The sequence below is a fragment of the Lolium rigidum genome, chromosome 4 (genome assembly GCF_022539505.1).
Source record: "Lolium rigidum isolate FL_2022 chromosome 4, APGP_CSIRO_Lrig_0.1, whole genome shotgun sequence".
NCBI classification, from domain to species: Eukaryota; Viridiplantae; Streptophyta; class Magnoliopsida; order Poales; family Poaceae; genus Lolium; species Lolium rigidum.
This window is the reverse complement of record NC_061511.1, coordinates 90,874,256-90,886,888: the sequence shown is the minus strand read 5'-3', so window position 1 is coordinate 90,886,888 and position 12,633 is coordinate 90,874,256. Positions and strand designations below refer to the sequence as shown.

Here is a 12,633-nt window from a genome sequence, read left to right as displayed (position 1 = left end):
CACAAGAAACACCGCCTCCTACCCACACCCGACGAGGAGACATGACCAACGTCGCCCGTACCCAAGGAGAATACGGCGACACCGCGGTCACCGGTGACACCACCCGGCCAAGCACAAAGCTTCTGCAATGGTATGAATCTCGGGCTGCGCAATGCACGCCTCAAGTCGATCTCCTCTTTATATAATACATGAGTAGACCTTGTGTTACAAAGTAGTGATACAAGGTTGACGTACAAGAAAGATCTAAACTAATTAGGTAGGCAAGATGGGACAGGGTGTTTCTGCGCCCGGGTGCATATGCACCCTTTATTTGAAATGCATATTAAACATATTTCCAAATGTTAAAAAAATAAAAACAAAAATGCCTCGTGTATACCTTGACATGTTACATGTTCACAAAGTTGTTTCAGCAAAAACCGATATGTTTTGTGCCCTGTACTAAAAAGACAAAATTTTGGTATTAAAATAGTCTATTTCTCGAGGCATTATTTGTCTTTTTTACACATGGTACAAAAATTGTTGGTTTTACGTGGAACTTTATGTGTACACATAGAACATGTCCCTCTACATGCTAAATTTTTTTCCTAAATTTTTTTACTTTTTGAAATATGTTTTATACATACCAGGTGCATATGCACCCATGATCAGTTTTGGTTTTTCGGGCAAGATGTGACGTACAAGCATGGAAGCTATGTCAAGACAGCCAATATGGCGCAAGAAGGCGCGCATGAGAACTTTTCTTTTATGTACTCCCTAATCGAAATAAAGTGCATATGAGTTATTTCAAAAGTCAAATGATATAAAGTTTGATCAAGTATGTAAAAATATAATAATATCACCAACGTCGAATATCTCTATCTCTACTAATAAGTTACGAATCGGTGGTGGTGGTGTTGGTAGGTCAAAAAAAACCGACAAAATTTGGTACGTCAAAAAGCCCGACAGCCAACGAGCCGCGCCCACGATGCCGCACCAAACCGTCCGGCGTGGATTCCTTCATCCCGCATAAAAAAACCAGCAAACGAGAAAGGCAGGAACGGGCCTATGTCCAACTCTAACCGCGGTCAAACACCACTAGGCAAGTCCTTTCGTGCGACATAGGGTTTGCCGAAAACTCTAGAAAAAGGCCGACCTCTTCGAAGGGAAGCGACTTGGTCCGCGCGCGACACGTGGGTGAACGTGGGGCACAGAATTTGCCGGTGGACTGCCTCCGCGCGCGACACGTGTTGCGTTCTGGCTTGTTTGCGAACCGTCCACTTCTCGTAACGGGCCCGCTTCGCTCTTAACGGGTTGACGGTGACCCGATTCGCTTCTGCCTTTATCACCGTTTTTCCCTTAGTCTTCTTCTTTCGTCGCCTATCTTCGTGGCTCGCTGTTTCGGCTGGTCGTCTCGTCGGCGGCGCTCCTGTTTCTCTTCCCCTCCGTTGCTGTCTAGAAGCTCCCGCAACTCATCGTCGGTGGTCGTTTTTCCTGCTCCATTGGTACGCGTCGTCGCCTATATCTCCTTGCTTAGGGTTTCTAAGATCTTGTTTTTTCCCTTTGATTCGATTAGATCGAATCATGTTTTTCCCTTTGTATTTCCGGGCTGTGAGTTTTCTGGGGAATTAATGGGAGGGAGGTAGCACTTTCAATTGGAAATATGCGGAAGGCGCATGCAGATGTGTTTTCTCTCAGTAAAGTCGTCGATTTTTTTGATCGATTTCTTCCGCCGGCTCTTGGTTACACACCTTCTAAGGAACATTGCCGTTGATTATGCGGCGCCGGAGTAGCCGCTCAGTTACACATCTCGTGATGACATGCACATGCATCTTATTCTTTAGGGTTTCTTGGTCTTTTTCTTGTCGATTTACCCGCCCCGGAGGAGCCGCTGAGTTTCCCGTCTATTTAGTTGCGCCGAAATCGTTGCTCGGTTACACGTCTATCGGTGTTGACATGCAAATGCAACGACGCTGGTGGTTCTTGTGGTTTCTATCGGTGTATTTGTTGTATTGTTTGATCTAGTTGTGGCACACATCGTACGTGAACTAGTTTTAGGGTTTTGCAGTGCTTGTTCAGTAGGTGGTTTTGTACTTCTGCGTGATATTGTTTAGTACCTATGTGTCCAGCCGTTTCTTGCGGGTACTTGCTGTCCTTTATGACTGGTACTTGTTCGTGTTTGTCCTTGGTACTCGTGTGGCAATTTGTTCTGTACTTGCGTATCTTAGTCTCTTGTACGCTGTGTGTCCAGCCGTTTCTTTCGGGTACTTGCTGTCCTTTGTGACTGGTACTTGTTCGTGTTTATCCTTGGTACTCGTGTGGCAATTTGTTCTGTACTTGCGTATCTTAGTCTCTCGTACTTGTGCTCCTATATCTCTTGTACTTGTGCACCTATATCTCTTGTACTTGTGCACCGACTTGTATTGTAGTTGTGCACCGAAAGGCGTCGCTTTGTTGCGGCGTCGCTTTGTTGCACATTTCCTCAAGGCAGGCATGTAAATTATGTTGTTTTCTCTTGGTTTGTTTGCCTGTCGATGTGGTCGTTCGGACGTGTAGTGATGATATGCAATTGCGACGACGTATGTGGTTTGTGTGGTTTCTCTTGGACTCTTTTTTTGTCGTCATGTATTGTCTAGTTTGGTAAGTGAGAAGCTGTCGTATGTGAACTAGTTTTAGGGTTCTCCAGTTCTTGTTCAGTAGGTGGTTTGGTACTTCTTCGTGCTATTATTTAGTACCTGTGTGCCCAGTTGTGTTCTGGCCAGTATTTGTTGTTCTTTCTGTCTGGTACTTGTTTGTGTTTGTCTTTGGTACTCGTGTGGCAATTTGTTCTGTAGTTGTGCTCCTATTTGTCTGGTACTTGTGCACCTAGTGGTATTTTAGTTGCGTACCCATGTAATTGTGTAATTTGTGTTAACAGGTGGGAAAAGATGTCAGATCCAGGTTTTCACTCTCGTGCGGATATCCTGACCATCTTCGTGAAGCAGTTGATCGTCACATCTCAGATATGTTTCCTGGTGAAATGCATAATGATGTAACCTTTTTGTTATGTCTTTTGATTTTTAATACCGGAAGGGTACGTGGAAAGATTGTGTCGACCATATGGAGATGGTCGAGGAGGAAAAATGATATAAATTGGGTTACCCCATCCTAGTGTTTTCATGTAGAGGAACTCTTCTTCAATAAAGATATAGAGATGTCATAGTTTATCTTTTGAAAGATATAGAGATGCCATAGGACCTCTATGAAGTGTCTTCTTCAAACAAGGCATAGAAATGCCTTACTACTCCCTTAGTGTCCCCATCAACTGAGATGTCGGATGCTATATCCACAAGAGAAACTAATTCTCTTCCTCATGCTATTTCCACCGGAGAAATTAGCTCTTTCCTCTTGTCATCTTAGATTAGCACTTGTTATCTTGCACTCTTGCAAAGTACCTTTCTTGATGGTTTGCGAGTACAATTCCAATGTACTCACGGCTTTGTCCCTGGCTATTTACTTGGCCAGACTTGGAGGAACACGACATATGAAGAAGGAGTTGGCGACGTCTATGCGAGCTAGGAACGTCTTCCCAGTCAGTTGCCTGTAGGGTTATGGCAGATGACTTGGGCTCCGCGCTGCTGAAGTGATGATGCTACTCTGATGTTTAGATAGGCCCTTCGAGGCTATTATGTAAGAATGGTCATGTGACCTTATTGTAATTTTCTTATTCCGCTTTGTAATGGATGGTGTAATTTGATATCAGTTCGGTTATGTGTTCACGGCGCACTGATCATGGGATCGTGAACTGTATACATAACAGGGTATTTCGGATAGTTAGTCCGGGGTAAGAGTGTCCAACTTCTCAGTGTAGTGCCTGTACATCACAATTGGATCACTCGTCATCTCCGAGACATTGTCCCAAATGTATGCCCAAGTGGGCTCCCGATCAAGGTTGTTCCGGTAATGAGGCCATGGCCTCTGGTTGAGTATCCTGGGCCGCCCAACTGATAGGCGATCCCAGCTCCATACGAAAAGTAGGAGCAAGTATCCACCAATACCGTAGCTTCCAATCCTGCGACAACCTTCGTCCAACTGCGTACATAAGATATTTGGTTAGAACTTTGTCTAGCAGAATACTATAGAAGAATCATAGAGTTAGCAAATCATCACCTGTCGGTAGAGGTAGGCAAGTGCCGCGCTTCCCCAACTCCACGGGTGCTCCAACACCGTAAGCGCCTTGAGCCAACACCAATGGGCCTACTTCCCACCACTGTCAGCAAAGAGAGTTCTCGAAAGCATATACCACAAGTACACTCTGGTGTATGTCATGATAGTGTCTCGATCGGCCTCTGGTGGGCAAGTACCAAAGTGAGTCCTGATCCAAAGGAAAGATGCACCGGCGGGAGCTCTATCTTTTTTATCTTCTGGTTCCGGAGGAGCCAGGCCAATAAGGTTCTCCATCTGCTGTCGCCACCCATCAGAAGCTGTGTTCATACACAGTGGCTCGCCCTGAATAGGAAGAGCAAGTATCATGGAAACATCCTGCAGAGTAGGGGTTATCTCGCCGGCCCTCAAGTGGAAGGTGTGCGTCTCCGGCCTCCACCGGTCGACAAGGGCGGTGAGTGCCGCGGCGTTCATGTTTGGCGCCCCCCGGCTTACAAGCGTGATGAAGGGGAGAAGACCGGTAGGCTGGATGAACTCCGTGTACCGCTCGTCATACGACATGTCACTTACTTTACCGTGGTAACGAATCTTCAAGGGCTGAAGAACCTACAAGCACATCCAAACACATAATATTATGCCATACCAAATGGAATAAAACAAGAGGTGTTAACAAAAATAAATATTAGTACCTTCCCCTTTTCCTTCATATGATATGCCCGGTGTTCTCTGTCATACTCATGATCTATGGATACACCATCCTAAAAAAAATCACAAATACACCATATTATGAGCCATTCCTAACAAATATGAGTCATTCCTAACCAAATACTAGGCATATGTAAGACAATATAATGCATTTCCTAAGCAAATACTAGGCATATGTACCACATTTGAATGCATTTGCTAAGCAAATATTAGACATTTCAACACATACATACATAGGGTTTCAACACATACATGTAAAATTTCATATCTAGGGTTTCAACAAATCTTTGGTTCAAACACATAGACTACAATGTAGATTCCACCAACATTAATTTCCATATCTATGGTTCATATCCAAATCCACCATCATAAATTTCCATTTATAGGGTTCATATCCAAATCTACCAAATCCACCAACACTAGTGGATGAATCGGAGGGAATCGAAGGGGAATACCTTGAGGAATGGATGGAGAAGGAGTTGGCTGGCCAGATCTGACAAATCCTTGGTGGATTTCGTGGGGGGGGGGGGACGGAGGAGAGGCGGCCGGCGGCGACGGTTCTTCACAAACAGAGAAAAGGGAAGAGGAGGAGAAGAAGAAGAGTGTCGGGCTAGGACGGGCGCGATCGCCACACATAAGTGGATGTGTGGCGCCCTTCAGAGCGGCGCCACAGTTTCAATGTGTGGCCCCGATGTGAAGGGCGCCACACATCCTGCAACGTCAGCTGGTCAGCGTCGAGTAGGCCACGTCGGATGGATGAGTGGCGCCGCTCGCATGGACGCCACATAGTGAGGTGTGGCGCCGATGGGAGGGACGCCACACAAAAGGGTTAGATGAGTGAAATAGTTTGGCCGGAGGGTTAGTGAAAAGGGTTATTTTTATCAAAACCGCCTCGCTAAGCACTCGTCCGAGCTTAAATTTGACAAAGAGCATAGTCCTAATTAACTCGCATTTCTTCATTGATGCCTCGACGGATAATTACAGGATGCACGCGTGCACGAACTGGAGTACTACCTGTATTACAGCGACAGAAGAGTCTATCGGTGACTTTGTGCAAGGTCGACGGCGCTACTGGCCTATCGGTGACTAGTCCAGCTGCTGGACGTCCCTACTGGCCTATCGGTGACTTTGTGCAAGGTCGACGGCGCTGGGGCTGCTGCTGCTTGTGTATGCGCCGGGCGAGTCGGCGGTAGGAACGTCGTCGTCGTCGTCCTCCTCCTCCTCGGCGATGGGGTCGAGGCAGCCTGTCGCTGCCCGGCGGAGGCGGAGGCGCTGCAGGCGTAGGACGCGGAGGGTGTCCGTCGGCGCCACCTCGTCGGCGGCGCCAAAGCAGCAGACGGCGCAGTATCTCGCGGCGGAGGCCATGGACGATGATGGTATCTTGTACGGCAGATCAGTCGTAATATAAGAAGGACCGCTGGAGTCGAGGTTTCTTCAGCTCTGTGGCTCTGTGCTTGGCTGCTTGTTCATCGAGATCTTGGTCTGCTTATATAAGCTGGCCGGCCGGCCGTCGGAGTGGTGGTGGAGCACGCTACTGATTTGTGCCCGCCCACGTTGGCTGCCGCGTGCGTACGTGCTGCAGGCAGATTCCATGTAGTAGTTGGTTTAGCATCGCTTTCGCACGCTTTGTTCCATGGCCACGCGCCCCCTTCGTTTTCCGATTGTGCCACGTACGTGTACGTCTTTGCTTGGCCGAGCTACTCTACTGGCCACTTCACCAATCATATGCACGTGGATACACCGATACACGTACGTGGCCTACCTAGTGTAACACCTTACACGTTTACTTATGGGCGCCACAAAACGTGTTCAATATCATGGTTTTGATTGGCCGGCCGGCATCCACAACAGCATCGTGCAACAGCATCATGTAAACTAGATTTTGATGTGCGCCTTGGCGCACGACCCCGTAAAGTTCATGCCAATGTAAATTATATATAGCGGCAATAAAAATCAACTACCAACATGATAATACACTTCTTATGTTTCACAATACAATGTCCCTAAAATGGAATTAGGATAAACTACAATGAACTATACTACCTTGTATAAATTCAATATTTTGTCTTTTACATTAAACCTGCACCAAAAGGTGGGTCACCAAAGAGGTCTTTTCTAGTATAAACAATTAATGTTAGTTGCTTGGAATGTATATATTTTATTGTCGATTAATTTGGTAGATAAAATTTAGATTTTCATGATAGTGCCATCGACGTGGATATTTGTTAGATGGCAATATTCGTTGGATGTGAGGTAAGAGAGGCAATATAAGTAACATATGTATATTTAAGTTAGATTACCCACATAATTTTGACGCCAGCACATGTTTCTACTTAATTGAACCAGACTGCACTGATACATCAATGGAGGGATATAGCTGCATTACATAGATGTTGGATATAATCTATAGCATGGTAAGGTGCTTACATCTTTGATTTTGGGAAAGCAGACATTTTGAAGCAAGAAATGGATCTAATTCAATTCCTTATTGAATTTACTAATATGTTTCTCCAGATCAAATATTTTCCGTTATGAAAATACATGGAAGTTCAGAAATGACTTTTTCGACTTGGTAACTGTAACCTAGAGTCACAATTCCCTGAGTAAAGAGACAGCGAAATGAGTTAGGCAAACTTGGAAACAGCCGAGAAAAAAAATTGAGAGGTGGAGGAAAATTCTGAAACCTGACAGAAAAGTTCTGGATGCAAAAAAGTTTACCTTGGCCTTTATGGACTGGCTCTAGGAAGGTAGACCCCTAATGAAATCAGAGGGCTTCTTCAGAAAATGGTTAAGCCAAAAATTGAAAGTTCAGTTCACTCAATTGCTCGTGAAGAAAGACAACGTGGCAAGGTACAATTAGTACCATAAGGTTCTATCATGCAAGAGCGTCATCAAGGCTTAGAACCAACCAAATAAAAAATATTCAATATGATGGACTACCGCATTAAACCCAGGAGCTAAGAAAAAAATTCTGGGAGAATACTACCGAAAAATTATGGGGACTGGGGCATCATCTACCCCTATGATTGATCTTCGCAGTTGTACCTGAACATGATTAATCTGGCACGGTTAACTTATTTATGAACATTGGCTAACCTGAATTCTAACAGAAGAAAAATACACTAACTAACCTGAATTATACATATGGTGAAATTTGGTTTCTCTAAAACAAATGATTTATGAGCATACTGAAATTTATATGTACGCAAGTAGAAGTAACACGTCTGGAGCATCTGAAAATACATATATGCAGTAATAAAGAACAAACATTGTGGTGTCGAGTGGAATGCCATAATGTGTATAAACTCTTTCGAATAAATATGGCTTGTGGTGTCAGAGTGACTGCATTGCGCTTATAATAAAGACAAACAGTGTTAACATCCCTGCCTCGGTTTTGAAGATGTACAATTCAAGCAACTGAGACATTTTCTGCTGGCATACTACCATGAATACTATTTTCAGTAAAAGGTCAGCCCAGGAAAGGAACTTGTGTGCATGGAAGGGTAGTGCCAAAAGTAAAACCATGTATTCAGAGAATAGTTAGGTAGGACAATGTATAACAACGAAGAGATTGGGGAAATAACACATATATGATATAAGCTAAAGCGACACAGGGTGTTCATACCGTTTTTGCAATTGGTTGGGAGAGACATCCACATAAATCCTTCTCTGAACAACGGACGATAGGAAACCCTCTTAAGCAAAAGTAGAAGACACCAAACTGCTTAGGAGAAGAAAGCATATGCTAAACGATGGGAAATTAAAAATTATTTTAAGTTATATCACCCACAAAAAAGTATCATCCAGACCAAGGAAAGTGTATGTAGAAGAGACAGATAACAAAAGAAGCAAATAACATAGGCTGAGACGAAGACAGAAGGCGGTAAAAAGGGAATTTAGTAGCAAAAACCTTAATGTCAAGCTATACATGAATCTGATTGAGTCTAACAGATGTAGTAATAGGCATGATTGAGTCTAAAAAATTGTATAAGCATGGTACCACCATCAAACTAACTAATATTTTAAAATGACAAGGCAAATCAGAACGTTCAGAGGAAAAAGTACCTCGTTATTCTTTAAAAATAGCATGTAGTAAGAGAAAATGGCTAACCACGATAAGCACAACAGGATATCAGATATTAAATTATCCAATAGTACAAAAATAATCACCTTGCAGGTCATGACATGTTCTCCCTCTCCCTTCCTATACCCGACTCTCCTCAGTCTCGATATCTCACAAACCCTATCCTCCGTGAAGACAACGACGAAATAGTGCAATTTCAAGTACAAATGCAAGAAATCAGGAACACCTAACAAAGAGTGCATATTAGAAGTTGCTGCATAAAAGAAAAACAAAAGTCTGTAGGAAGAACTAATATAACAGTAATATTTTCTTCATTCAATCAATAGAGAGCTTATACCGAATTCTGAAGCAAAGGAGGGAAGGCATCTCATCTATAGTCGTCTAGCTGGGACGTCGGCCACACCAAGTAGTGTGCTCGGCATTGCAGTGTTTGACGACGGTCACGTCAAGTAGACTGTGGAGATGTTGGTTGTCTCCGGCGAGCCTTTGAGCAGAGCCCGCGCCAGTCGTTGCCGTCTCCCATGCCAACTACTCTGAACAACTACAAAGAAGACAGATCAATTAGTTGGAACTGAAGAAATAAAGCCAAGCAAGTACAGTCATACACATGAGAGATCAAGATCAGGAACACTTCGCCGGAGACCAGGATGTTGCTGAACTGGGGCTAAAGCTGTGCTGCAAGCAGATTCATTGCATCTGCACATCAGGTGGAAGGTCTCACTCAATTTCCAACAGTAACATATTTCCGGCACTAAGATGTGTAAGCCCAAAATTCTTGACAATATTGGTAGGCTTTGTTCCGTTTCCACTTCTAAGACCAACCAGGAAGGTGCATTAAATGAGCAACCATGAATCGACAACATATGTATTGGCGGTAAACTTATTTTCTGCTTGGAAAATAATATGAAAGTTACATATACTAAATATGGCTGCAACTTCATTGCCAGGCCACATGTTCCCATTAACAAATGTAATAGAATACAGAGGGCACCTTCTTACTGTTGAAGAGCATCATACTTAAGCCACTCTCTCTTAAAATGCAGCAGGTAATTTAGAAAAGGATATAAATAAAAATACTTGCAACATTCATCTGCAAGTAGCCCGTCAAGAAACTATTGCGGGCCATTGCTCACAGATCATTCTTTTATGTAACAGTCCCGGAAAAAAGTTATGGTGCGACTTGACATTATAGTAAATACCTTGGTTGCAATACTTCTCATACCAAAACTATTAAAACTACACTGCCAAAATTATCACGAAATTGAGCTAATTCATATTTTTCTCAGTCATAGCACCATTATACTCTCTCCAGTGTAGAGATAAGTATCTCCCTAGAGTAGAACTCAATTCTTTCCTCCCATTTTTTCTAATCTCAAACAGGCACCATTGCACTCCAATGTAGAGATAAGCACATCACAGTGCAAATAGGAAGTTTCAGTTAAAAAACCACACACCTAAAGCCTGGAAATACCTAAAATGAGCATCTTGTTTCTTTTCAGTGATAGACATCGTACCTTGTTCAACTCCATGATCCGACCGGAAGTCCTTAGCATTAGTTTTGATGTTGAATCATTTTCTAACATTGGTCTTGGATCAGGATAGCTTTTTCCACACCAATCAGTTTGCCAATCACACCATAAACTGCATAAGCCAATAAAATGGTCGAAAGTTCACTAAATAAAATGGCCCAAAGTTCACTAAATAGGAGTCCCTTCTAAATACAAACTTGGTTTTCAATTGACACAGAAACACTAACATGGTACTACTGGTTTCCAGCGGCCCAAAAGATAATTTGGTTGCTAACTACCTAAATCCCTCAAGCTTTTACTTAACCAGAAGAATTATAAGACAATTTCTGGCCATAGAGCCCCGACTGATTGGCCATAGAATCCCATAAATAACTCATCTATTTATAAATGAATAGCGTGCATATGCAAGTCACAACAGAGGCAATATATTGTACATGTCATGTAAGTGACATATTTTGAGCTAAATTTTAGGAAATAAAGTTAATGAGTAGAATAAAGATTACATAAATCAATCCCCTGCATCCCACTTTCCTTTTCATTAACCAAGATGTAGACATAAATAAAAAGAATCTAGCAAAGATGAAAGATTAGGGGATTAAACCAAAAAGGGAGTAATGGAAGAGCGTGGAAAGGAAGGTGCACATAAGCACCTCATGAAGCTGATCACAAGGAATGTGATGAGGTAAATACCACTCAAACCCGAAGTTCCCATATGAAATAAACAATTCTTATATGCACAGCAGTTATCTCTAATAAGCCCTACAATTTTAAGTTTGCTATACATGAATGATCAGAGGGGCATTTGATAATATTATCACAAAAAGAAATTCCTAGAAAGCTAGAAGAAGAATATAAACAAGTGCTTTTCTATTGGATTATAATATCGTTCAATAGTACAGAAAAGTAATAAGCTTATATGAAGCTCATACCAAATAACATCTTAGCCGACACTATCAATTAGACCGCATGAATCACTTGGGTGGATGATTTTCTTAATGACCTGCAAAGAGAAGGGTAAATAATCAAACCTTATCAATTAGATTTATCAAATGTAAAGATAAACATTCTGAGCCCTCTATGAAACAAAGGAAATGCCATGGATCAATTAATATGTATGCAACAAGGTGTTGTTTAATCGTTCGCTGCCTTGATGATGCACTAAAATTTTAATGTATGCAAATGGTAAGAGCTTAAGCCAGTTTCCTCGAACAAGACAAATGAACACATTAGCAAATACGACATCACGAGAGCCACAATCTATCCAGTTCAAGGCCTAAGAGTGATAATTTTGGATTTAGGTCACAGGGAGACCAAAGAGAAAATCTTTTATTTATGCAAGAAATAATTATCATCTCGTTAACCCACTCGTTAACCCACTGCAGCACATGGTTATTGTGCTAGTAGGCATAGAATCCGATGGCACCTAGGTGCCCTGTATAAGAGAGGCCTATTACTAATAGTGATGTGACATAGCCGCAGTACTAACATAACATCTATGGAAAAACTATCTAGATGTCGTTCCATGACACAGAATAATCAAACCTGCAAATTTAATAATAGACTCTTGCTCGATGTCCTGAATTTCATATATCAAACATAGTAGGCACACACAAAATTATGTATTACATACATTTAAATATCATCAAGTAGACATTTAAACTACCAAAACCTTCCTAAATATTATTCTCTTGACATTTGGATAGGTCTGTGATGCACATATTTTATGCCACAAAACTAATATGCAACGTATATCATAACTCTAGAAAAGTAATACTATGTGGGACTGTGATTATTTTTGACACTCATACAGTACGGTAGGCTCCCTACTGTGTCATTTTTTCATTTACAAATAAATATGTACAAACCATTCAGAAATACTAAGTGAGACTGTAATTAATCAAAAAGATTGGCACATGGCCTCATATTATATCAATTAATCAAATAACCAAGAAGTCTGGAGTATTGACCCAATCTCATGCAGCTACAACCCTCACAGTAGACCCTCCTCGACATCTGCATATGGGATGACCCGGGAAAGGCAAAAATAGGTAGGTGAACCCAATAGACACAAACCTAGCACAAGATCTGTTTCTTTGGTATCCTCTCGAACTACAACTGGCGTGATTTCCTTGGACCATGAATTATACAACAGCCCCATCCTACTCTTCCTATGAACCATTATTCTCCCTCTTACGT

At 42.3% G+C, this 12,633-nt stretch overlaps 2 protein-coding genes and 1 long non-coding RNA gene across 4 annotated transcripts; all 3 read right to left on the bottom strand.

Annotated features, from left to right (window-relative positions):
* Positions 1–5,762: 5,762 nt before the first annotated feature.
* LOC124649551 lies at positions 5,763–6,237 on the bottom strand. Its single transcript, XM_047189159.1, has one exon. The coding sequence runs from the start codon at positions 6,187–6,189 to the stop codon at positions 5,941–5,943; it is 249 nt and encodes an 82-aa protein (XP_047045115.1). The 5' UTR covers positions 6,190–6,237; the 3' UTR covers positions 5,763–5,940.
* Positions 6,238–7,373: 1,136 nt separating this feature from the next.
* Positions 7,374–9,170, bottom strand: LOC124647361. The gene is made up of 4 exons (XM_047187319.1): positions 8,995–9,170; positions 8,450–8,545; positions 7,543–7,579; positions 7,374–7,423 (listed from the first exon to the last, which is right to left on the bottom strand). The coding sequence occupies exons 1-4, from the start codon at positions 9,148–9,150 to the stop codon at positions 7,374–7,376; spliced, it is 339 nt and encodes a 112-aa protein (XP_047043275.1). The 5' UTR covers positions 9,151–9,170.
* Positions 9,171–9,301: 131 nt separating this feature from the next.
* Positions 9,302–11,774, bottom strand: LOC124649552. Of its 2 annotated transcripts, none has more exons than XR_006986695.1 (3): positions 11,367–11,774; positions 10,423–10,549; positions 9,302–9,604 (listed from the first exon to the last, which is right to left on the bottom strand). It is a non-coding gene; the product is annotated as an uncharacterized LOC124649552 (long non-coding RNA). The 2 variants fall into 2 exon arrangements; XR_006986694.1 differs by having other exon boundaries at positions 9,302–9,449.
* Between the last annotated feature and the right edge of the window lie 859 nt (positions 11,775–12,633).

Excerpts from the sequence above, each read along its gene's own strand:
- LOC124647361 (XM_047187319.1), bottom strand. The coding sequence starts at position 9,150 with ATGCACTCTTTGTTAGGTGTTCCTGATTTCTTGCATTTGTACTTGAAA. Across the intron at positions 7,580-8,449 it reads CCCAACCAATTGCAAAAACG|GGGTCTACCTTCCTAGAGCC; the intron begins GTATGAACACCC and ends TGATTTCATTAG. Across the intron at positions 7,424-7,542 it reads GCCAGTCCATAAAGGCCAAG|GGAATTGTGACTCTAGGTTA; the intron begins GTAAACTTTTTT and ends CTCTTTACTCAG.
- LOC124649551 (XM_047189159.1), bottom strand. The coding sequence starts at position 6,189 with ATGGCCTCCGCCGCGAGATACTGCGCCGTCTGCTGCTTTGGCGCCGCC.